The sequence below is a fragment of the Sarcophilus harrisii genome, chromosome 4, assembly GCF_902635505.1.
Source record: "Sarcophilus harrisii chromosome 4, mSarHar1.11, whole genome shotgun sequence".
Classification (NCBI taxonomy): Eukaryota; Metazoa; Chordata; class Mammalia; order Dasyuromorphia; family Dasyuridae; genus Sarcophilus; species Sarcophilus harrisii.
In genome coordinates this window covers 240259417-240285371 of record NC_045429.1, presented here as the reverse complement: position 1 = coordinate 240285371, position 25955 = coordinate 240259417, and the positions used below count along the sequence as shown (strand labels likewise).

The window sequence follows — 25955 nt, the reverse complement described above, 5'->3', positions numbered from 1 at the left end:
TACTATACTCTTACCTATCCATATAGGTTCAGCTTTACAACTCAAGATGAAATACATGCAAAAGGAGAATTATACTTTTATTGGATGCTTCTAAATTTGGTGAAAGGAAATTCATAATAAGGAAGTATAGAAAATAGTGTTCTGATAATTCATAGATAACTATGAATAATTAGGATAATGAAGGATTGATATTGTCTTAGCTAAAAAGATTGTGAGCTCTCTTATCAGCAAATGGTAAGATAAAGGTGGGGGGACATTTACTGAAGGATAAAAGCTTTTTTCTTTGTTAAGTTTCCTGCACTCCCTGGCTATAGCTATTTGTGATGGGAGCTGAGCCCTTTCTCATGAGAAAGAATAAAGACTTTCCGATCTCTGACTCAGACTCAGAATTTTTGATTCTGGTGTCTTTGTATCCTACATATTGTGATTAGAGAAGTCAGATATTCATCACATGCTTTTAGAACTTGTCACTAATAAAGAGAACTCAAAAGTCATTTATACAGGAAGAAGTAAACATAAAAAAGGAAAACATATTTTGGTAGAGTGGCAAGTCAGATTTAGTCAGAAGGTTTCAGGTTCAAATCCCAGCTCTGATACCTACTAGCTGTGTAACCATGCAAATGACTATTTTCTCTCTGGACATCAGCTTTCTCATCAGTAAAATAAATAGATTAGATTCTATGACGTCTTCCAACCATTCCAGTTCTTAAATTATTATCCCATGATCTAAGTGTAGGATGGATTGGGAAAAAATATATCAAGATTCTCAGAAGCCCCCAAGTTATCAACAGACAGAGAAATGAGAGAACCCTAGAAGTAGCTCAGGCCCTTGGGTTATAAGTGAGACCCAGCTGGATGACTATTCATGGGGATACATGACACTATTATCTAAGCATTACCCCAGATAACAAACATTGGGCCCAGATGCCATGTTACCCAGTTTATAAAGTTCTTGTTTTAAAGAGAAAAATCTTAGCTTGTTACTTTTGCAAATAACCTTAATTATGGAGGAAGGCAGGGATCATACCTTAATTATGTCTATGTAAGTTCTTTCTTGGTGATTATCTGGGCAAATTGGTGATGGTTGGGACAAAAATACTCATTAAAGTTTCCATCAGTGGGGGATAATCACATCATTATCCTGACTTATTTGGTAAACATGGTATTTACCAATGTTTCAGTGGTTGCATTTAATGAAAGTTGTTACAAATAAAAATCTGTTGGTAATTAGATATTTTAGAAAAGGTAAGACACTTATGATAAGTAGTTTATATACACAATTTAAATATAAATCGAGTTATAATTCTAATGGTAGAACTCATATGCCAAGACTGGTTGGTAAGCCAGTCCTAACTTTAAAAAGGAAATACTTTCCTTGTTGTCTTAAAAGTGACTTCTATGAGTTGGTGACTTTAGAAAGTGAAGCATTTTCTAAGGACCTGAGTATAACAATGAATGATGATATTGTTTGCTGATAAAATTAGATTTTCAGATGGTTCCAGCCTTGAAATTTGGGGTTCTAAGTCAATAAATTTTTTTTAATAAAAAGCCTTATTCCCTGTTTTAAAATTACAAAATAATTAACTCTCCAAAAAAGGAATCCTTTCTATAGATTTTGCCTGGAACAGGGACCACTCATATGATTTTACATCTATGAAACTGAAATAGAAAACAGTTTTTTTGTCTTTCTCTCTTCTCCTGCTTCTATGTAGTAATAATTGACATTGATATAGAACTTTAAATCTTGCAAAGTGCTGCAAAATGTTGCTTCAGATGAGCCTTACTATAAGCCTATGAAGCAAGTATTATAGGCTATTATCTTCATGCTACAGGTAAGGAAACAGGCTCAGAGATGTTAGGTGACATGCTTATGGTCACATAGCTGGTAAGTAGCAGATGGTATTTAAACCCAGGTTTTCCTGACTCTAATATCAGAAAAGTCCATCATTCTATTCATTATGTCATGATATATTCTATTTTCCCCATATCCCATTTTTTATTTTTCATGCTTTTACTATTACAATAAAATAATAGAAATAGAATTTTAAAACTAGAAGGAAATTTAGAAATCTTTTGATTTCATCCTCATGTTTCATAGAAGATAGGCTCCTATAGCTAGTTAGGGGAAGAGCTACTAGTGTAATCTATCTTGGCTTAAAATTCCATATTCTTTCTAGTCTACAATACCATCTTCCCACACTTCACATGAGCAATTAACTCTCAATAAACAAAATAACAGACCCTAAACAAATGGGTAATTGATAAAGTAAGTGTTGTGTTTAAGTACAGGATTTTAAAATACCCCTAACGGACCTTGTTAAAACACTGAATATATTTCTTGTTGAATTGAGCTCTTGGGTCCTCTTCAACGCTAAACCTGAAAGGGGCTTGCAGGATAATAGAACTGTCCATATTAAGATATAAAGAAGAGCCTATGTTTGCTTTAGGCACTTATTTATTTGTGGCTTAGGAATTGTTTTCCAACAATCAATTTTTAAAGTAAAGAACTTACAGATTTTGAATACAAACGATAGTCTGGTACAGGAGATTTTCTAGTCTATAAAATAGAGACAATAGAATTTAATTGGAAAGCCCTGGATTGGGCCAGGGACTAGAACTATTATTAATTAGCTATGTGTTTTGTGGCAATAAATGTGATTGTTCTAGATCTTAAGTTTTAAATGTCTATTGATCTCTTTATAGCCCTTTTCAGTTTTAGAATTCTATGATTCTGTAACAAAGTAGATATCATATTATAACTGATAATCTTTTGCATTTTTTGGAAGTAGTGCTCATTTAATTATCTAAGAAAGAAATTTCAAAAGAGCATGTGTTAATTGATGGCTTTTTCATGAGAATGATTGAAACAGATTAAAAAGATAGCTTGAAAATTATCAGCCACTGATTTGGAGGTTCTTATCCTTGTTTTGTTTATTGTATACACTTGCCAATGTAATGAAGTTTATGGACCCATGCTCATACATAAAATACATAAACTTTCAATAGATAAGATAAAATGCCTGAGATTTCAAAGGAAACTAATTATATTGAAATGTAGTTATCAAAATATTAACAAAAAGTACTAATATAATCATTTGACAAGGGAGAGAAAAGAAATAAATGTGTCAGAAATGTAATAGTTATTTTTTAAAATGGAGTTATGAGACTAAGTAAAAAAAATAGTTTGTACAGTTCCAAAATAAGATGTGTAACATAATCATACTAGAATCGGAGAACATTAGAACTGGAAAACCGATCTAGAGATTTTTTTATCGAATTGCCTTCTTTTGCATAACAGGAAATTCAGATTCAGAAATTTTAATTAATTTTCCTAAAGTCACCCAGCTAGTTAGTGGCAGAATAAGGACTAGGAGCCAGGCATTTTGATTTTCTTTTTAGTTCTCTTCAATACACCTATGAATTATGATTATTAAATAACAAATTTAATTTGGAGGTTATTTTGTACATTAATAAGCCTTAAAGCACTTAAGTCCCAATAAAAAATCATCATCTATCTTGTTTATAGTCTCTAGTATTTCCAAAAGAAGAGGTCAGGCCAGAAGATACTGACTTTTATTAGGTAGTCCAGTATTAGGAACTTGTCCTTAACTTTAAATCTTATTCCCTTTGATTGTTTGCTTCATTATTTTAAATGGAGAATAGCTATGGAGGTTTTTAAAACTAACAGCGACATAGGGAGGTGATAGTATCACTATACTCTGTCCTGGGAAAACTGCCTCTAAGAGTATGGTATTTCATTGGCAGCACATGTTAGAAAGAACATTGATAAACTGACGAATGTCTACAGTAGAGTGACAAGGATCGTCAGGAGTCTCCATATTATGCTATATGAGATGCAGCTGAAAAAAACTGGGAATTCTAGCCTCAAGAAGTAAAGACTTCTTTAGAGAGTATATAGTAGCTCTCAAAATATTTGAATGCCTATTTTCTGGAAGAAGATTTGGATTTGTTTTTCTTAGATCCAAAAGGTAGGAAAAGGAGGAGCAGGAAGTTACAAAGAAGTAGATTTGGACTTCATACAAGGAAAATCTTCCTACCAATGCAAACTCTTCCAGAGTACCTGGGGTTACTTGGAATGGTTATAATGTCTTCTTCATTAGAGATATCCAAGGAAATACCAAGAAAGATTCTCAATCAAGCAAGCAATAGATGGCTATTGATGTCCCTTCTAATTTTAATATTCTGTATGATTTAAGGTTAAAAAGGATATTAGAGGTTATCAAATTCTACCCTTTTATTTTCCACATGGGAAAATTGAGCCCTAGAATGACCTGCCTACAATCATTATAGGTAGAAAAAAAAAAAAAGAGTGGATATTCAAACCTGAGTTTTGTGATTCCAAATCTAGCATGTTCCTTGACATATATTTGAGTATGGAAACCTTCCTGCTACTCTTAGAAAATTTCCATGAGGCCTATTTTCTTTATTCACTTTTCATTTTTACTGCTCTCCCTTGTATTCTCTCCAAGAGCTCAAAAATCTGACATTAAAACTTAAAACATAAGAATGTACAATACTTAAGTTAGGGACTACTCATTGCTTTATAATTCCTATATGCTATGCTCTATAACTATTTATATGTCCTTTTTTTTTTCATTTTAGGTATGCTGTCATTTTGTAGAAAGGAAGTTCCCCATATATGGCCATGTGACTTAGTTAGTAAGCTCTCCAGCTGTTTCATGAAGCAGGCTGACTGTTACACATAAATCTTACTGTCATCACATTACTGTTCATAATTATTAGTTTGGCAAGGAGAGTCAGTGAAGTCTTGGATACCTTTAAGCCTTATTCTCTTTCATAAAAAAGTAAAATTTAAAGTAAAAATAAATAGATTTTTGTTAAACAATGAAATTTATAAAAAAAACTGCAGATGTAAACTTGAAATTCATTTGTAAAATTATTGGTATACAAGACGTGTGCTGCTTAGGGTGGCATTATATATAGAATACTTAGTTTCTCCTATGAAATCTCAGCTATCACAACAAATAAATAATAATCTAACAAAATATATCTTCTGAAAATATCAAGGGAACTTAATTTATAAACAAAAAAAAAAACTATTTAATGGCAATTATGCCCTAGGACAGGGCTATAAAATGAAACATCAGCTGAGGGTCATAAAATACTTTTATTGAAAAGTCTTAGTGCTGCCAATATATATGTACATATATGTATATATAACATACATATATATTATGTATGTATGCACATATATTTTATATAGAACATTCTCTCATATTAGAAAGTCAAAACAATGATGGTAACTGATTATATGTATATAGATGAAAAAACATTCCTAAAGACTTAATAAAAAAATCCCCAAAACATTTTCCCCATGAATACTTGTTCAACTAGGATGGCAACCATGGTAGCAGCCTTTTTGGTGTTTTGTTTTGTTCTTTGAACAGACAATAGAACTTTTAACATTTCATTTCCATCAGTAAATGCTGGTAGAAGAAATCTTTTGAAATGAAACTATTTTTGCATTTCTTATAAATGGAATGACTACAAACTAATCAATTTATATAAGAATCTATAGACTTTAGAACAAGAAAGAATGCTACTTTCTCTTCATACTATTACAGAGCTCATATTCTTTAAATAAAATATTGATTTACCAGAATTTTGTTCAAATAAGGTAAACAGAATGTGAGTGGTATGAATTATTCCTGAAGCCATAACTATGTACAACCAATTTTTATCATCCATCGTTAGAGGGATTTAGCAATTTAAGGGCTTTAGAAATTAAGAGGAAAAGTTGCATTGTGGTAACTAATGACCCTCTTCCTCTCTGATACTGTGTCTTCATTTCTTTTAACTTCATACTGTTAGTATAGTTTCTCATTTATTCTTTTGAACCACTAAGTATAGATAAAGAAGCAAGGAAATAAAATCATTTGTTAAGAGAATCATTTAAGATATTAAATAGGCAAAACCACATATTTGATGGAGGGTAAAATTCAACTTACTTTTTTATTTTTATTTTCACTAACAACTAGTATTCCCTTACTTTTGTGTGGAAATGTGAAACATTTCAGAATTGGGGGATGCACAGAGAACTAAGAATTATAACTGTGAAAAAGCAGGATCAATTTATGTGATAAAGTCAGATATAATCTCATAAGAAAAAAGCAGTTCTAACTCTTTGGAGATGTTTTCCCATAAATTAATCATTAGTCAGTCAGTCAGTCATCAAATTTTTAATATAGTATCTCATGAGGGTGAGGCCCTCATTAGGCATTTTAAGGATGGAGAAGATATAAAGTTATCTCAGAAATAGTCTATCATACAGGAAGCTCTAATATAGTAGGGGAGATAATATGAACAAAATTGTAGAAAATGGTATGAGATATATGTATCATATGGGTGGTGTGGTTAACATATGTTCCAAGTGTTCAGAGGAGGAAAACTTCTGACTAATAAGATCAAGAGATTCTTCATGAAGCTGATTAAAAAAAAAAAAAAAAAAAAAAAAAAAAAAAAAACTTCTTACATAAGGGTATAGTGGACAAGTCAGAGAACTCCCAAAGAGGCAAAGGACCTTGTGATAAATGAGGAAATATTCTGAGCTGAGTTCCTTCCTTATATAGAAGTTTTGGAGTCATGGCTCCAATTTCCAGAGAGACAAACCTGATGAGATCTTATGGGATGATGAGGTAATCTCAATGAGTTTGCTAGGGCATTGTGGAAAAGTCAGAAAACTTTCAAAGTAGCACAGCTATGTGAGAAATGAGGATACATATACTTATCGTTTTATATGCCATTTTATTATAATAGCTGGTATTTATACAGTATTTTAAGGTTAGCAAAATGCTTTATATATGTTACCTTATATCATGAGATTCTCTGTATCTCTGTATACATTCACACAAATACACATTTATCTATATTATAGTTTGGTTTTTTTCATCTACTTTCTTCTATCAGTGTGTAAATGAACCTTTTGTACTACTGTGAATTCCCCCAAGGCTATACTCAATTAGTAAAATGACATTGGTAAACGAGCATTTTGTTTTTATTGTTTGTCCTTGTTCTGGAAGAGGACCATGATATCAAGGAGGTGTTGCTATGATATGCAAGTGAACCGGATTTAAGTGAGGGAGGGCTAGGCAAGGTTACCTGTCTCACTTTCCCCTCCAAAGCCATCTGAGTCCAATGGCAAAATATAGATCAAGACGACTGGGGATGGCCCTCAATGAAATGAGAGACCATGGCTTCTTTAAGCTAAGATCTTCAGCAGATCTCAGTTTGAATGAGACTGCCATTCAGTGATTAAGGCTAGGTAGCAATTAAGACAAAGAATTTTCTCTTTCAACTAATCCCGCCCCCCCAAAAAAATTTTAAGCAAATAAATAAGTGAATGAATGTATCTGAGAAGTGAAGATCCTCAGGGTTTCTGGCCAATCATTCCAATATTGACAGAGAATTCTTCTATTTGAGCTTTTATTTGAAATTCTCTGTGATACAGAAAAACATTTTAGTTTAGTATAAGTGTTTTTTTATGTCTCACTTGATGTTAATATTCAATGTACCATTTAATTAAGTCATATCTGGGTTATAGTTGTGTCACAAAAATCACATTTAATTTGAACATATTGATGGAGGTATCTTGTATAAGGTTACAGATGCAGGGAAAATACCTTGTTTAAGATTGCATTTTAACCTATTGAATCAAATGCTATTTTTTAAAAAAATCAATAAACAATACCCGAGATTTTATATTCTTTACATTTCTCAGTAAGTTGTATGACTGAAGATATGGTCTGTTCTAGACAATTATCTGTGAAAGGCTATTTGTTCCTTTCTCACATTTTAACAACACAAATTAGAATTGATATTATTAATTAAAAGTCCCCTGGAACATGGAGACTATTTTTTTCACCATTACCTGTCACAGTATCTTGTGGAATAGACTCTTAATAAATGCTTGTTCAGTTGAATTAATGTGGATATAGCACCTTTTCAGAGAAATTTTTGGTCAGGTGGAATTAGGAGTAACATAATAAAAGCTTGGAAAAAAGTAGAATGCTAGATTGTGAAGGTCTTCTAATTCCAAACAAAGAAGTTTTTAATTATCCTATAACTGAAAGGGAGCAACCAAATCCTTCTGAGCAGGGAGATAACATGGTCAGGTCTGTGATTTAATATCATTTTGATAGTTTTATAAATAATGTTTTGGAGAGGAATGAATTGAGAGCCTATTGCAATAGGCTGAACTAGCCATATAAGAATAAAGATGAGAGAGATTTAGACATAGAATGGTAAGAAAGAGTGAAGAGTCAAGGATGACTTAAAGACTGTGTACCTGTGAGATAAGAAGGATGACAATGTTTTGTTTTTTTTTTTTTTTTTTTTTTACAGAAATAGGGAAGTTAGTAATAGGAGTGAAAAAGTGAAGGAAGAAGAGGCAGGAAAGAAATGCAAATTCCCTATGCAACATTGTCTCCTCCTCTCCTCTCCACCTCCATTCCCCCCTCACCAATGGTCATCCTGTCTTTGCTTAATCATCTTCAGTATTGGAGAAATTTAATTTTTGTTTCAACTTGTTTTATGACATCACTGAATACTATTTACAGTAGAGATGGTAAATGCTTGATGAATGAATAAAAATTTGATTAAGTTGAAACAATAAACAGATTATTTTTGAGAATTATTATGATTAAAAAAAGAAGAGCATTGGGGATAGTAATTTCAAGTAATATAGCATATTAGAAAGAAGGTCTGTGTGTGTGTGTATTTGTAGATTTGTAAGGATTTTTGGTATGTGTTGATTTTGGAGTGTCTCAGAATGACTTAAGACCTTCAATAAAACACATGAATTTTGATTATACTTTCCTGAAATAATCTGAATTGGTCAGAGTTATTCAAGGAGGTATTTTATGTTGTGCCTAAGCAAAAAAAAAATTAAGTCACACAGAATATTATACCAAGATTATACTAATATTGTACCAAAATATTGTAACTTATTTGGGGGAAGGGAAGACTTCATAAGAGAAGTTAGCCAAAAATGATGCCGAAAACAATTGATTTTTATTTGTGATATTTGAATTTACAAGGAAAGTTTGCTTAATTGAAATATGTATACAAAATGGGATAAAGAAGGAGGAGAGGGAATGGAAGATATTGAAATCACTATCTCTAGAGGAGGAAAGTTCCAAGATTATTGAACAGAGTAAATCAGTGACAATCAAGTCTGCATGACATGTTCTTTAGACCCATTGTACAGAAGAGGAAGAATGATAACCCAGTAAAGAGTGACCCTTAAGAACTCTCATCACTCTATTTTGTTGTGGTTATTTGTTGGTTCCATTCTACATGGAAAGGTAAGGAGGGTTGCAGAAGAGAAAAAATATTTTATAAGAAGTGGAAAGATCTTTAGCAGATGCATTTGATTGATTAATTATCTCATATGTCACAAACTGAGAACTGCCAATCAGGTAGGAAGCTGAAAGTTTCCAGTAAGGAAGATTCCAAATATGGAACATTCTAGGACTAGGTAGTAAGAACCAAAGAAGAGAAGTTGCATCCTAGAACAAAAATGTCCTCTGACCAAAAAGTTCCCTTCAAATGAGAGGATTTCAGACTACTACAAGAATTCATATAGATACTTTTAGATTGATGGACTCCATGTTACAACTATATCTTTTGGAAAGAGAAATTTATATACCTGTGAGGAAATGGTTTAGATATTAATTCTACAATATATTTTGAAGTTTATTATAATACTTTAGCTATAATTCTATGAGGAATCTATAAGGAGATTGATAGTTCTTTACTTTTAAAGAGATCCAATTGCTTCTTAAAATATAACAATCATACCTACTATAGATTTTGTGGGAAAAGCTATTGAAGCTAATGATGCTTTGGAAAAAAGTGTCCATGTGTCAACTGATAAAAATATTTCATATACCATAACTTATTCAGTCATTCCCCAATTTATGGACATATACTCAATTTCTAATTCTTTATAAAAAAGAGCTGCTGCATTTTTTACACATGTGGATCCTTTTCCTTTTTTTATGATTTCCTTGGGAAACAAATCCAGTAATGGGACTACTTGATCACATGTTATGCACAGTATGAGTAGCTTTTTAAGGAATATACTACTCCTTTCCTGGTATGAGGAAGGGACTAGAAAAAGGACCCTAAAATTGTTTGCTTACCTTGCTGTTGAAATGAAAAAAAATGTACAAAAACTTCTAAAAGGATGATTGCACTCACCCTCAGTACATAGAATGTGTGTATACTTATAGACAACGCAAAATCTGGTAGACCTGAAAGATGATCAATTCTTGTTGTGAGAGAATCAGCATGTATTGTGTCCAAATAACAGACCCAAGTGAAACAAGACTGGCAAATGAAGGTCAGGTTACTGAAGTCAGATTTGAATACACATTTTTCTGGAGTGCCTGCAGTAAAGGGAAGCATTGTCAAGATGATATAGGTTTTTCAAATCAAAACTAATCTAGTCAACAATCCTGTATGCCTACCAAAAGGAATGAATAACAGGATCAATACTATTTCTACTTGTAGGAAAATGCCATATTATCATCAGTGTCTATGCTCCCACCATGATGAACCCTGATGAAGTCAAAGAAAAATTTATAATTTTATGAAGACCTGGAGATCCTTTTCACCAATATGCCAAAAAGAGGACAAGCTTGTAATTCTAGGTGTCTTTAATACTAGAGTAGGCTTAGACTAATAGATATGGCAGAGAGTCCTTGAGAGGAATGGAGTTGGAAACAGCAATAGCAGTGGTCATTTACTACTGAAGATTTGTGCATCTCATGACTTTCTAATCATCAAAACTTTCTTCTATTTAAAAAAAACACAAAACAACTTTGTAGATGCACCTTTGCAGCAAACACTGGCAATTAATAGACTGTGATTATAAGAAGAAACAGACAGAATGTGATATTGATGAATGCAATATGTGGGACAGAATGCTGGACTGACCATATACTTATCCTCTCTCCAACTTAAATATTCACATTCAACAAAAGCAGCAGTTCCAAGGCAAAATGACTACCTATAGAATTAGAGTGCTTCTCTGAAGACGAACAGTTTGTTGGTAACTTGGAGGGAAAGTTGAGCTAACACATATTTGACAACAGTGGAGAGGAAAAGGAGTGGTTAGCGTTTAGAGATTTGGTGTATAGCACTACTTTTGCTTAGTTTTATGCTGATAATAAACTGAATTTCTTCTTCCTTCTTACTCTGCCAAGAATACTGAGCCCTTCTTAGAGATGGATGAATTGTCCTGCTGATAAACCTTGTGAAATTGTCATGTTTCATTTAGCAGCTTCTGAATTTCCCCATTATTTCATCAAACCAATTTTGACCCAGATTAGCAAATACAGGATTTCCCTCCTTTATGAAACCCTATTTTTTTGGGCCAAAGACCTATGATGTTCCTCAGCTGTTCAGTGTTGAGGAGCCACATTGAATCACAATAAGGACATGATCCTAGAGAAAGGCTGTTCCCAACAGATCATCATCAATCAATGCTAAAATCACTGACAATTTACCTCAGGTTGAAATCAGTCCCTCCCTAGCTGAAGTTCCAAAAGAAGAAGTTTTGAATGCCATTAGACTCCTTTTGTGTGGCAAAGCACCTAGTGTTCATTCTATACCAGCTGGTATTTAAAAGATACAGTTTCCATTGCTTATACAAAAGCCATCTTAAATTTTCTGGGTTACATGGCAAGAGTAGGTTATCTTCCAGAAGTTCAAGGATACCTCCATTGTCCATCTCTATAAAATTAAAGGAAATAGATTGTCCTATGACAATCCCAGGAGGTAAGATTCTTGCTGGTAAGATTCTTGCCAGTGTCCTCCTCTATAGAATGATCCTTCACTTGGAAGATGGACATCTACCTGAAAGCCAATATGACTTCAAAAAGGGCTGAAGAATAGTCAACGTGGTGTTTGCTATCTGATAACTCCAGGAGAAATAGCAGGAATAGAAAAGAGGTCTGTACACAATGTTTGTAGATCTGATCAAGACCTTTGATACTGTCAGTCATAACGGCTTATAGAAAATTATGTCAAAATTTAGTTGCCCAGAAAAGATCATCAATATTGTACATCAATTTTACAATGTCAGAACACAGGTTTTGGATAATGGATAATACTCTCATATTTTCCCCATCACAGTGAAGTGAAACAAGGTTGTGTGCTTACTCCCATGCTTTTTAGCATGATGTTTTCAGCCATGTTACCAATGAGGATGAATATGGCATTAAATTCAGCTACTGCAGTGATGGTAATTTCTTTCACTTGAAAAAACTACAAGCCAAAACTAAAGTAGAAGTAGTGTTTATGCATGGTTTTTTGTTTGCAGATGGTTGTGCAGCCTCTGAAGCTGAGAAACAACAAATTCTGCTAATGCTAATTTTGACCTAACATTTAACACCAAGAAAAGAGTAGGTTCTTTATCATCCAGCACCACACTATCTATATGCAGAGTCATTGATTATAGCAAATGAACAAGTTTTGAATACTGTGGATAAGTTCATTTACCTTGGCAGCATATCTTCCAGAGAAGTACACACTGAAAATGAGGTTGACACTTATATTGCCAAAGCTAGTTCCGTGTTTGAGAGGTTCCAAAGGAAAGCATGGAATAGGAGAGGTATTAGACTGACTGCCAAACTGAAGGTCTACAAAGCTGTTGTGCTGAACTCATTGTTGTCTGCCTGAGAAACCTGGACAGCATACCAGCACTGTGCCAGGAAACTGAATCACTTCCATTTGAATTGTTTTAGGGAGATTTCTGAAGTTCACTTGGCAGGATAAGATATGGGAGCCTGAGGTCCTTTTCTCGAAGTAAACTGCCAAGCATTCAAACTCTACTACAGAGAGCACGATGCCTTTGGACTGACCATGTTGTTCAAATGCCAAACGTATGCTTGCCAAAAAGACTATTTTATGGAGAACTCATACAGGGCAAGTGCTCACAAGGTTGGTCAGAAGTGATACAATTACTTTCTTAAGGTCTCTCTTAAGAACTTTGGAATCAATTGTAACATGAAGATACTGTCAGTGGACTACCCAGCATGGCGTGCCCTCATCAGGGAAGGTGCTGTGCTCTATGAGCAAAGCAGAATTGAAGTAACCTAATAGAAATATAGAACGTGCAAACTTAGAGAAGCCACCACAACTGTTCATTGGGATTATTTGTATCAGATCCGTGGCAGACATTCTGAGCTTCTATAGTTGTGATCAGCCACAGTTGGATACACTGTAACTTGACGATAATATAGTGATGTTTTTTGGTCTTCCTTGACAATGAATAGTAGCAATCAACAAATACTGGAGAAGTCACTGCATTCCTAAAATATTTTTTTTTTGGCTGATCTCCAGGGAAAATAAAAGAAGGCAGGAAGGAAATAATAATAATTTTAAAATTAGAACAATAGGAAGAAATAGTAAGATTTAGACGTTTTCATCACATTATTTAGAAAAACCTATTTAGCAATATGGATTGGAAATTCTGAGTACTATGGATACTGTGGATACTTCCAATCTGAAATCCCTAATTTGGAATATCTAGAAACAAGTTTTATTCTGAAGTCATCTGGAACCTTGATCTTTAGGATCTGAATAGGTACAAAAAAAATAATCAATTGTGAAGTAGAAAAGAATGAGCCAAATATCAGAAAAGTTTTAGAACTAAAATAATTCTTTATTGGTCTTTTCAACCATAAGAAAATACAGTAGTGAGATAATCTTCTTATGCTATCTTGGCCTTGCCCTTTCATATTATGATTTACTAATAAGGGGAATAATGTTAGTCTATGGACAGGATTTTGTCCAAATCTAACTTTTTTTTATTTTATTTTATTTAATAGCCTTTTATTTACAGGTTATATGTATGGGTAACTTTACAGCAATTGCCAAACCTCTTGTTCCAGTTTTTCCCCTCTTTCCCCCACTCCCTCCCCCAGATGGCAGGATGACCAGTAGATGTTAAATATATTAAAATATAAATTAGATACACAATATAACTTGGGTTTTTTAATGCCTGTTTCAAATGACTCTCAAAAGATTACAGATTTGCTACTGTATCTTTAAGAGTCAAAAGGAATGTCACAGAAAAAGGAGTTCATGCTAGCGGATTGAAGTCAATTGAAAATGTCTTCTTCAAAATACTTCTGTCAGGGAGAAAATGAGCATGTTTTGTTATCTATGAGAATTCATTATTTTCGATTGTTTGGCTCTTAAAGATACAGTACACTATCTGTAGCCTTTAAGAGAGAGTCGTTTTAAAACATGAGGCCTCATTTTAAAGTAAAAAGATTTTTATAAATACCATATGGCTATTGTTAACATGTACATGCTGAATAGTTTGTAATGGGAAGAGAGATTATTAAGGCTGGTTGTTCAAGCTTTGTTTTCCCATTAACAACCAGTCTCACTTTGAATCCCCTCTGCAAACACAAAAGGGCTAAGATTTCAGTCTTGCTAGATATGGTGCTAAATACATCATCACCAACCCTAGGGAAGGCTTTTCAGACTAACCCTCTGAGCTCTGATAACCAAATTGTTTATACCGTGACAGGTGATGGCATATGTCAGCTGGAAAAGAAATGTCTTGCTATAAACTCCAAGCATCTCTCACTTCACTCTCAGGAAATGTAACTTATATCATATTTCTCTTCCTGGAAGATATTCAGCAGGTCAGAGGCTTCATTGATACTTGTAAATACGGAAGTTCATCATAAACCCAGCCTCAGTCTTGGTCAGAATGGAAGAATTAATTTGGAAGCTGGTTCTTGAGATTTAAAAATAGAATTTTTCCATCAAACTTTTTTCTTCTTAAAGCAAAAGGTAAATAAAGGATTATCTTACAAAATATGATCTAGAAACTTCTCACTTCAACTTGACTAAAATAGCACTGAAATGGAAAATGATTTTGCTATGTTTTGACATAATAAAAGAATTACATTTCAAGTAATTATAATTTTAGCAATGGAACCTTAAAAAGAAAGCCTATTTCTTCACAAACACTATATTTTAGATAAGAGAAGTTCATAAGCTTAGCTTGAGGTGTCACTCATATTTTGTCTTCTTAGATATTCTTCTTTCAAGAGATGATACATAAGAGCTTAAAAAATCAAGGGTTTGTAAATATTTGTTTTCTCTAATGGCTTAAAAATACTCATTGAGCAATACCATTTGCAAGATCAGGACTCATCCTTAATGTGGTATATCTCAAGAGACCAATTTTATATTAGCTCAATTTTCCTTGATAATTCTTTAATTTTTTTCTTTAGGGGAGTTGAGACTCAGAAGTTTTTTCCTTTGATTTAATGTTTATTCTGAAGCTTTCATAGAACATTAACTGCTTTGCTCTTCATTCATTCCATTCATTTCTCTAGATGAAAAAGAGACAGAGACAGAGAGACAGAGAAAAAGAGAAAGAGATGCAGAGAGACAGAGACAGAGACTGATGGAGACAGAGAAAGAGGAGAGACAGAGAGAGACAGACAAAGAAAGAGATGCAGAGAGAGAGAAGAAACACACACAGAAACAGAGACACAAAAAGAAAGAGTCACAGAGAAATTCTTTCAATATTTCTTGCTAAATTCTAAGGCACCTTCAAAATCTGAGATGAACCATCCCATATTATACTAGAATCTCTGAAATCCCTTCTCATTTTGAGTTTTTGTGATTCTTTGTAGTAGTTGTTTTAATGTGGAGAAAAGAAGTATGATTTTTCTCCCCTATAGTAAAAAGAAAATGTTTAAAAACTCCATCATAACCTTAAGATCTTTAGCAAAAAGTCTTAATGAATACATGACAATCTTCTCCCCACCCTATTAAACCATGAATCTTTTGGCTTTATATTATCATATACTTCATTAAAATGCTTGTTATTTCTTAGAGTTTCTTCTTTTTCCCTTGCTTTCCCACCTTAGTGATGCTCACCATCTGGAAGGGAGTGTGGAACACAAAGGTCATTCCTTAAAACAGACTTTATTGGCTTCTCATTAATTGGGCAGTAGGGAATGCCCGTTATTTGTGCAGTTGGCACTCACCTGGTCCTAAGAGACCAAACACTTCACCTTCATTATGTTAAGCCTTTTGTGCTCAGACTACCAGACTCTGACTTTATTCTGCAGGGAGACTTGTGAGTATAGACTTACATTGATCTTTATGCCATGAAAATAATTAACTCAGAAAAGGCTTTAAAGATGCTTTGTATCTAAGATAAATTAAAAATTTTAATATGGTTGCAAAGTATTTTTTTTAAATTTAAGCAAGTGGGTATCTATTTAGTCAGGTTGTTTGTGTTTATTTTGATTTCCTAAGGGTACTGAAAAAAAATAGCAGATAGTTTAGTTGGCTTCAGTCGTGAAATTTGATTTGATTACTATCTGTGACATATACTAGCTGTGTGAACCTGGATAAATCACAACTTTTCAGTGATCAGGGTAAATTTCTAAACTAGAAGATGTAAAACATTTTGCTGATCTGAATCAGTTTCCTTACTTGATTCTATGTGTATGAAATCATAGGAATAGACCAAAAATTAAAAGATATTGAGGACTTGTGACTGTTGCCATATTGTACAGCATAGTTCTTGAGAAACAGTTGTATTGAACACAAGAATAATCCCACCTCTGACATTTACTTGCTAGGAGACCATTGACTTCTGAAAGTCTCTGTTTTTTCACCCATTAATGCCATGACTCCCAGTAGCATCCCAGAAAGAAAATTGTTATTAAAAATAGTTGGGCCTGTGTTTGAAGTAGAAACTTCTTAAAAGTCCACTCTTTTTTCTGTTTTGGTCCTAGTCTTTGTTCACATCCATCACTGAAATCAGAAATCCATCAACTGTCAAAGAATTTTTATAATTAAAAGATAAATATAAAAAATATAAATCTTTTTTATTTACATTAAAATGATTTACATTTTAAAACCCTCAAGATGCTGTGTTCTGTACTGTATTCTCATAATTTTCACAGTATTTTCTGAATTAATTTTCAATTCTTATAAATTGTAATTATTTTCAATTTCTATTAAATCCCTAAAGAGCAGAAGCTGGTAAGTGATTAGTAGTTTCTTTGGAGGTACAAAACTTTTTTATACAAATATAAAATAAAATTATTTCTATTTTAAGGTATACAGGCAGCATGGAATAGAAAATTAAATCTGGCTTTGAAGTCAGGAGGACTTCACATATGTTGGCTTTATGACTGGGCAAGTCACTTAGCTTGTTAGCACTCCAAGCAGCATTCCCAATTATAAAATATGTATTTCTACTTGCATTTGTGAAAGAAGTTTCCTCACTAAGACTTCCATAGACTAATGAAATAAAAAATCCAGTCCTTATTCCTGTCTATATTATCAGTTTTATAGATCATTCATTCAGCATATTTATTTCTACAGTATGGTGTGCTAAGCACTTTTTGGCCTGATTATATCAGTAAACATTAAAGGAAGGAATTGTAATAATCTGCTTTTTGGTAAGACATTGGCAATTGTCTGGGCTGAGAAAAGATCATAATAATCACTATACTGAGTGCTCAAAATAGACTTTGTCATAATTATTGGAAACGGGATTTAGAAATGGATGGAGCCTTAGGAATTATCTATCCCATCTTCCTTCATTTCATAGGTGAGAAGACTGAGAGCCAGAGAGATTATGTCTTGCCCAATGTCACACAAGTAACCTCATGCTCCCTCTACTTTGCATCATATTATTTTTGTATGTGTCTTTCCCCATTATTAAGCTATAGAAAGAAATTAACAAATTAAATCTAATGCTCTCTATATACTTTTATACAGAAAATGTTTCTTCTATTAAATCTTACCCATCTTAGCCTATATCATAGAATAATCAAAAACTTTTTGTGGTACTCTTCTACTTGATTCTTTAGCATTTTACTTATGGTTTGTTTCCTAACAGTGCTCACATGCTGCTTCTGAGGGCCCAGGGTCCTTACATTGCAAAGTCTAACTTAGGCTTCTTCTAGTCACTCAGCCTAGGTTTTTACCCTCTTCCCTTTCTCAAAACTTATAGGTTTATCTGTTCTTAATCCCTTAAGGCCCGAATTTCTTCTTTTCAAGATAATTACTAGTTATGTGATAAACTTATCCCTAATGTTTTACTCTTTGGGGGAAGTATTTGCAATTTAATAAGGGCCTTTTATAAACATAATGCTTTTGAAAAAATAGATGTCTCTAATGCTGAGATTTTCAGAATCTGTGGTCAGCAAGTGAGAGACCTTAGGAGTTGAGGGGCAAGGGAGAATTGTAGTAAACTTCACAGAATAGCCTTATTACTAAAGAAATGTTTAAATTTTGATTAAGTTTGATTTCTTCTCTTCTAGTTTCTTCATGAAATTTAAGTGATCCAAACCTGTTAGTCTTTTTTTCTCCCTTTGATTCTGATGAGTTTATATAAATTTTGATTTTATTTCTTTAAATATCTCTTACAAATGAAGCAGGGTGACTAGACTGATCTTATGTTTGTAATGTGCTTTTTCCTGAAATCTACAGCTGGTATTGGATTTAGAAAACAAAAGCAAAAACAAACCCAGTAATACTCTTTTCCTTCTTAAGATTAGCTTCACTGACTACATATTTTCTCTCTTCTATGTTATAACCTGCCTTTTTCCAATGATTTCTCTCCCAATACAATGTAAAGCTTCATGTTCCATATATTTTTGAAATCACAGGTGGTATTGTGCTATCTATTAAAAATACATTTCTTATAGATCACTGTTATATCTAGGGGATTTTGGACAAAAGTCGATCCATGATAATGGTATGATTTCAGTATAGTTTATTGTTTGAACTATCCAGGATATTTTGAGGTTTGCATTTGCAATAAATGAATTTGTCATCTTTCAGTCTTTAAAAAAATAGGCGCTTCTAATATATAATTCTAGTCACTAGGTCATGTATTGCTATGTTTTTGGTAGATGCTAGATCTTTGCAGCCTAGTGATGTACTGCATAATTTCTACCATTTTCTTGCATAATCTACATTAACCACTAACTGGGTACTGCTAAAGTCTAACCCTCCTATAATTTCTGGTAGCAGTGACTTCATCCTGAATTGCCATTATAACCTTCCATTTTCACAAACAAATCTAGATGACTCATATATTTGTTCAATGCTTCTTTGTTGACATATTGTTGGCTCATTTCATGTGGATATTTCCCATGGAGGGACCTTTAATGAGGGACCTTTGATTCCATGGAGCAATCAATAATTATTTATTAAATACTTGGATATTTACTGTTTCAGAAACTCCTTTCAGAGATAAGCCACTTTCAATGGCAATAGACAAATCCAATAACATGTCCTTATTTTTAATCTTTGTTTCTTCTCAGAAAAGTGATATCTATTTGATTCAAAAGTGTTTCTCCAAGTTTCATCTTTTTTATCATGTGTTCTAAGAATAACTATCAATCTTCCACCTGTTTGGTGAGGAAGTGTTCATCTTTGTATAAGCTGTTTTAAGGTATCATCTTCTTAGGGTATCATCTTCATCATCATCTTATTATTCTTCATATAAAATGATCCTGGAACAAGACAGTCAACAAATATCTATTAAGCACCAACTAAGTGGCAGGTATTGTATAATCACTAGAGATATAAATACAATGAATGAAACATGCCTTGCATGCAAGTCAAGTCATCCAGCATTGGTTAAGTGCCTACTGTATGCCAGGAACTAAGCTAAATGTTGGGAATACAAAGAAGACAAAAATCAGTTCCTGTTCTCAAGGAGTTGAGAGTTTAATGGCAGAAATAATATTCAAGAAACTATGTACAAATAATATAGAGAATAAATTAAAATAATTGTAGGGGATAAGGAGGACTAGGAAAGGATCCTTACAAAAAGTGGAACTTAAGCTGAAATTTGAAGCAACACAGGGAAACTAAGAGACAGAGATGATGAGGAATGGAAGTGCCAAGAGTAAGGACTGGCCATTGAGTTGGGTGATGGCATCTTGCATGTGAAGAACAATGGATACCATAGTACTTCGGAAGGAGTAAGACATAAATAGATTAGAAAGGCAAGTAGGGACCTGGTTGTGAAGGACTTTTAAAAACCACAGAGGCATTTGAGTCCTAGATGCATTTTGGAACCACTGAAGTTTATTGAATAAGGAGGAGAGGAGGAGAATGAGATCAGAATTCTGTTTTGGAATATCTAAGCAGAGATTTGACTGGAGTGGACTAATATTTGAGGCAGGAAAAAAAATCCGTAGACTATTGCAACAGTCCAGAAGAGAGGTGGTAAAGTCCTGCAGATAAGGAGAGTGGCAATGTCAAAAGAAAGAAATGATCTAATACAAAAAATGTTGTGAAGGTGGAAATGACAGAATTTGTCAGCAATATACAGGGAAAGTGTGAAAGAGTGAATCAAGGATAACAACTCTTATTCTTGTATATTTAGTGTAATATGGAATCTTGCACAGCTAGATGAAATGACTGGATTTTGTATTTTAATAATAATATTAACCAGTGTATAGCACTTTAAGGTTAAGCTAGATAAATATAAGTGCTAAGTCTGGAATCAGAAAGACCATCATCTTGATTCAAATCCAGCCTCAGTTATTTATTAGCTGATATAACCCCAGAAAAGTCACTTAACCTAGTTTGGCTTTAGTTTCTTTATCTCTAAAATGACCTGGAGAAAGAAATGGCAAATCACTCCAATAACTTTGCCAAGAACACGCTAAATGGGGATCACAAAGAGTTGGGCATGACTGAAAAAGATTGAACAACAACAAATTTAAACTTGGGAAGTATTTTACATAAGTTATGTCATTTGGTCCTCACAATAAACCTGTGAGATGTGTTTTATTATTATCCCCATTTTACAGCTTAGAAAACTGAGGCTGAGTGAGATCAAGTGACTTGCCCAGGAACATACAACTATTAAGATCCTGAGACCACATTTGAACTTGTCTTCCTGATTCAAAGTCTCATGTTCTATTCATTGTATCATATAGGTTTTACTAGGATGTAAGTTGATCTTCTATAGATTCAGTGAAAACATTCTCATTATAATTTCAACAGTAGACAGGACAAGAAGGATGGCACGTACCTCATTCTATTCCCACATGTTTTAGAATTCCTTTGCTAAAGATTGCTATCTTTTCAAATTATTTTTGTTCTATTTAGTTTGAAGTTTGTATTTAATATCAACATCTAGTAAAATCATTCTTTAAAGATCTTATAAATTATTATTTTCACTTATGAATCAGATGAGACTCCCCCATCCTGTTTTCATGATTGCACCAGAAAATCTGGCTATGTTTTATATGAATGATTCAGCAAGTGATAGCAGAAATATTTATTTTCAATTGGAAGTATCACTGAATAAGCAATGGCTAGAATATCTTAGAGGAAACCACACCCCTTTCAAAGATATTCAAGCTGGAATAGTTCAGACATAGTGTTGTCATCATATATCTCTGGTATTTGACCAAAGTGTGAGTCAGTTGGCTGCCTTTATATCGGAAACTGTTGCATGACACAGAGAAATAATATTAAAACATTTATTGTGAGTATATTTAACATTTACATGTTAGTCTTTACAAGGTTGTGAATTCTGTTATGCCCCAAAGATTAGAAGCCTGTTTTATTTAGTTTATTATTTTACATATAATTTTTTGAAATCATTATAAACTTAAGAGAAACATATTTTGATACACAAAAACAAAGAATCCCACAGGATTATATATGAAAATATGAGTTTCTATATGTACATTTTGCTTTTAACTATGTTAAATTTAACAAAGTAGTCATTAAATTGTCATTTGTCACCTGTATATTTTTATTTTTTTTTCTTTTAAATAATGCTTTATTGATAGTCCTTTCTTTTTGTGTATTTTTCTCACTACTCACTAATTCATATCTCCTTTCATTCTCCTGCCCAAAGCCCTCCCTTGCCACAATTAGTCTAAAAAAATGCATCAACACATTGGCCAAATCTCAAAATGTATATCTTATTCTGTACCTATAATATATCACCTCTTTGGCAAGAGATTGGACTGATACTTCATTATCAGTTTTTTGAAGTCACAATTTGTAACTGGGTTTTTTGTACTTCCAAAGTTATTTTTCTTTTATATTATTGTCATCATTACATAAAGTGTTCTTGTGGTTCTGCTCATTCTTTCTACTTCTGTTCTAAAATCTTTCTAAGTTTCTCTGAAGCCTTAATTTTCATCATTACTCTCAGCATTACCATATTCTATTTTATTAACTTGTTAATCCATTCCCCCTGCAGATGGACACTTATTTGATTTCCAGTTTCTTTTCTAAAACAAATATGTAGCTATAAACATCTTTGTGCAAATGGATCCTTTCCATAATATCAAGGTTTCATGGATAAAACTTTCAAAGAATCTAGCAAAAACATTTTTGAAGATAGATTATATAATCACAAGAAGGAATTTAGTAGTAGGTTTCTTTGTTCATTGATTACCCTAGGCTAACTATTAGATATGGAGAAAAAAGCAGCAAACCATTCCAGTATCTTGGCCAAGAAAACAACTGGGGTTACAAAAAGTCAAGCATGGTTGAAAAGATAACTGAACGACAAAAGCATTAGTTAGCACAATTAAATTTTTTAATCTTGTATTTTTTCTTTTGCATAATATTACTTTAAACTGTTTGTCTTCAGCAATAGAAATATATATTCTTGAAGTACCAAGGCCTTTTAGTTTCTGTTGGTTGTTAGATTTTAAATTATTGAGCAATTCAAATTTCTTGAAGTTTTGTGTCATATCATTTTTAGGAGATATCTTTCCCTAGATTAAACATATTATTATATAGTCATAATAATAAACATTTATCTTATCAGCAGTATCCATTTCCTGTAGAAATTATGTATTAGAAGTATTCATATGGGGGAAGCTAGGTGATACAGTGGATAGAGCATCAGCCCTGAAGTCAGGAGGAACTGGGTTGTGTGACTGGGTAAAACCCCAAATTGCTTCAGAAAAAAAAAAAAAAACACATTCATATATGCCTATAGGGGAGTCAATGATGCAAATTATTATCAATCATTTGACCATCTTAGTTCGTCTCTGATAGAAATTTCACAGAAAAATAAATTGCTACATATTCACCTTGATTAGAAGTGGATAAGTTATGGGTTTGTGTGCTTTCCAGGTTGCTAAGAACTATAGACAAGTAATTGTCTTACACATTACTCTCAGATTTTCTCTATTTCATTTACTTTTACCCATGAAAATAGATAATTTTGAAGAAAAAATTAGTTTCCTTAACAGCATGGATTAAAGGAATAGGAAATAGCCGTGAGGAAACTTGGGCTTGGAATCAGGAAGACCCGAGTTTAAATCTAACATTTATTGAGCAAATAATTTAACTTCTCTCTGCCTCAGTTTCTTCCACTACAAAATGGAAATAATAATAGCACCTACCTCACAGGGTAATTGCAAAGATCAAATGACCTAATTTTTATAAGGCACTTAGTGCAATGCCTGACATTTATTAGGAACTATATAAAAGCTTGTCTTTCTCCTTTCCCCTTCCTAAGCTAGGAAGATCTGAGTTTAAGTCCCCTATCTGGTTCATGAAGGCAATGTGATTCTTAGTAATTTTCACAGTTTTCTTAACTGGAAAAACAGGTGAGATTTCTGCTGCTTTTCTTGATGCAATTGAATTCATGGTATATTTAAAGTGCTTTTTCTAGTATAATACTGAGAGAAGGAAGCATATGGAGTGTTTGTTTTGCCCACTGTGGTAGCAGCAAAGTTTATTTTATATAGACTGAGCTAGTCCTTTAAGAGAGACAGTTTGGTTTCCTTGCTGCCTGAAAAATAAAATTCCCAAGGACCTTTGAGAATTTATCATGAGAGGACTTAGTGGAATTCTCATTGCCTTGCAGGATATCATTCTGAAATAGCATTGCTGATTGTCCTAGAATATGAGAGGTAGGTATGGAGGTCAATCAATAGTCAGTAAACATTAATTAAGTGCCTACTGTGTGCCAGTGAGCTTGGAGCAATGAAATTGGAGTTAGGAAAACGCAAGTTTAAATCTAGCCTTAGATACTTAGCAAGCTACGTGACTCTGTTTGCCTTAATTTACTGGAGAAGAAAACAACAAATCATTCTAGTATCTTTGCCAGGAAAATCACAGGAACAGGTTAGTCTATAGGGTCACAAAGATTTGTACGTGAATGAATAACTGAACAACAACAATAACAATAAAACTATATTCCAGACTTCCTGAAAAATGCTGGGGATACTGTAAGAGGCACAAGACAGTCCCTTCCCCTCAAGCAATTCATAAATTTATGAGAATATTAAAGTGGTAGACTAGTAAACTTTTGTTTAAGTATCTTTTTTAAGTTCTAGAATTATATTCATTTTAATTATTCTCATTAAAGTTATTTTTGTTGTTTTCCATGGTCTGCTACTGCCTCATTACATTCTAATCTTGAACTTGAATCATAGGAATAGCCTGAGCTGGGCCTGGCACAGAATATAATATTCATGAATTCATTCATCAAACATTTATTAAGCAGAAGCCTTTATGTTTCTCTATGCAAGGTGCTGGAGGAAAGATAAAATTTAGATAACACATGACCTCTGCCCTCATAAAAATTACTGCTTATTATACAGACATAGATACCTATATTATCTCATGTTAGTGTTTGTTATCATGTAGAAAGAATGTTTATTTCCTTTTCTAAAGGTGTAAAAGTAAGTCAAAAAATTGAAGCTACCTCCAGTTTTATTTTGGGATATTTTAAACTAGAGTGATATTTTAAACTAAATTGATTGTGATATTTTAAACTAGAGGTTTAAATCACTTTAAAATAAAAGAAATTTAACATGATAAATGCACAGTTCTGAGGAACAGAAAATATAATCCTTGATACTTCTATAATTACTAGTCCCTTTTAAAATTTAGGCTAACTTCATTAATTGCTAGAACTTCCCTAGTAGATGCTACTACATACTTTTCCCCTCCTTTATTTCAGTTTCAGCAGTAAAATATCTTCAGATTCAAAAGCAAAAACAATGTGAATAAAGATATTCTGCAGCATCCATTTTGCCATTACATAAGAGTTCTTTGCCATTAATTGCCATTACAATAACAGGTAGCATTTATAGGCCCTTAATGGTTTCTAAAACACTTTATATAAATTATCTCACTTAATAGTGAGTTATAGAAGTAATAAAATAGTCATGTCCAAGAAGTTCTTTCTCCTCCAATATAATGACTGCGTGTCATTTTATTGGCTTTTTTAAAAAAAAAAAAAAAGTGTTCTTATGTGTTTTTAATTGATTGACAGTAATAGCTTGGCTTTTGTTTTTTCCTTCATAGAAAGATATTTCCCAAAGGACTTCCAGAAGAATACTCCATAGCAGCCATATTCCGGGTGCGGCGAAGCACCAAAAGGGAACGATGGTTTCTGTGGCAATTGTTAGATCATCGTAATGTACCACAGGTAAGAAGACATAAGAGTTTGTACTACTGTTTTCTCTTGGAGGAAAAGTTAAGGAAATACTAGGTCATGCTGTAACACAGATATACAATTTTATTCCCCAAAATCTTGCCATAATCTTAAGAAAAATAAAACTGAATGAAATGGCTAGCACAAAGGTTGAGAGTTAGGATTCTTCTTAAGTTCTTTTGTTATTATTATGAATTTGACAAAAATCAACAAACATGAATATTCTCTTAATTCAAGGTAGAAAAGGGAAATTGTGTACGATACTATGAAACTCCACTACCTATCTGATGAAATTGATAGGACTTAGTTTCTGGCTGAATGTAACTGAGTTAAGAGGAAGAAAAAAAATCAAAGATAAATTTAAGGTTGTGAAAATGGAAGAGTCAGAAATAGTTAAATCAGAAAGAAATGTGTTTGGGGGAAAAGATAAGTTTTGTTTTGGCACATTGAGTTTGAGGTGCCA

General features: G+C 33.1%; 1 protein-coding gene across 1 annotated transcript in view; it reads left to right on the top strand.

Annotated features, from left to right (window-relative positions):
- LOC116423604 (collagen alpha-1(XIX) chain-like) overlaps positions 1-25955 on the top strand; it is a 147546-nt gene that overhangs the window by 33746 nt on the left and 87845 nt on the right. Inside the window, exon 5 of the mRNA XM_031968611.1 lies at positions 25363-25486. Coding sequence (XP_031824471.1) covers positions 25363-25486 — 124 coding nt within the window. The remainder of the gene's footprint in view (positions 1-25362; positions 25487-25955) is intronic.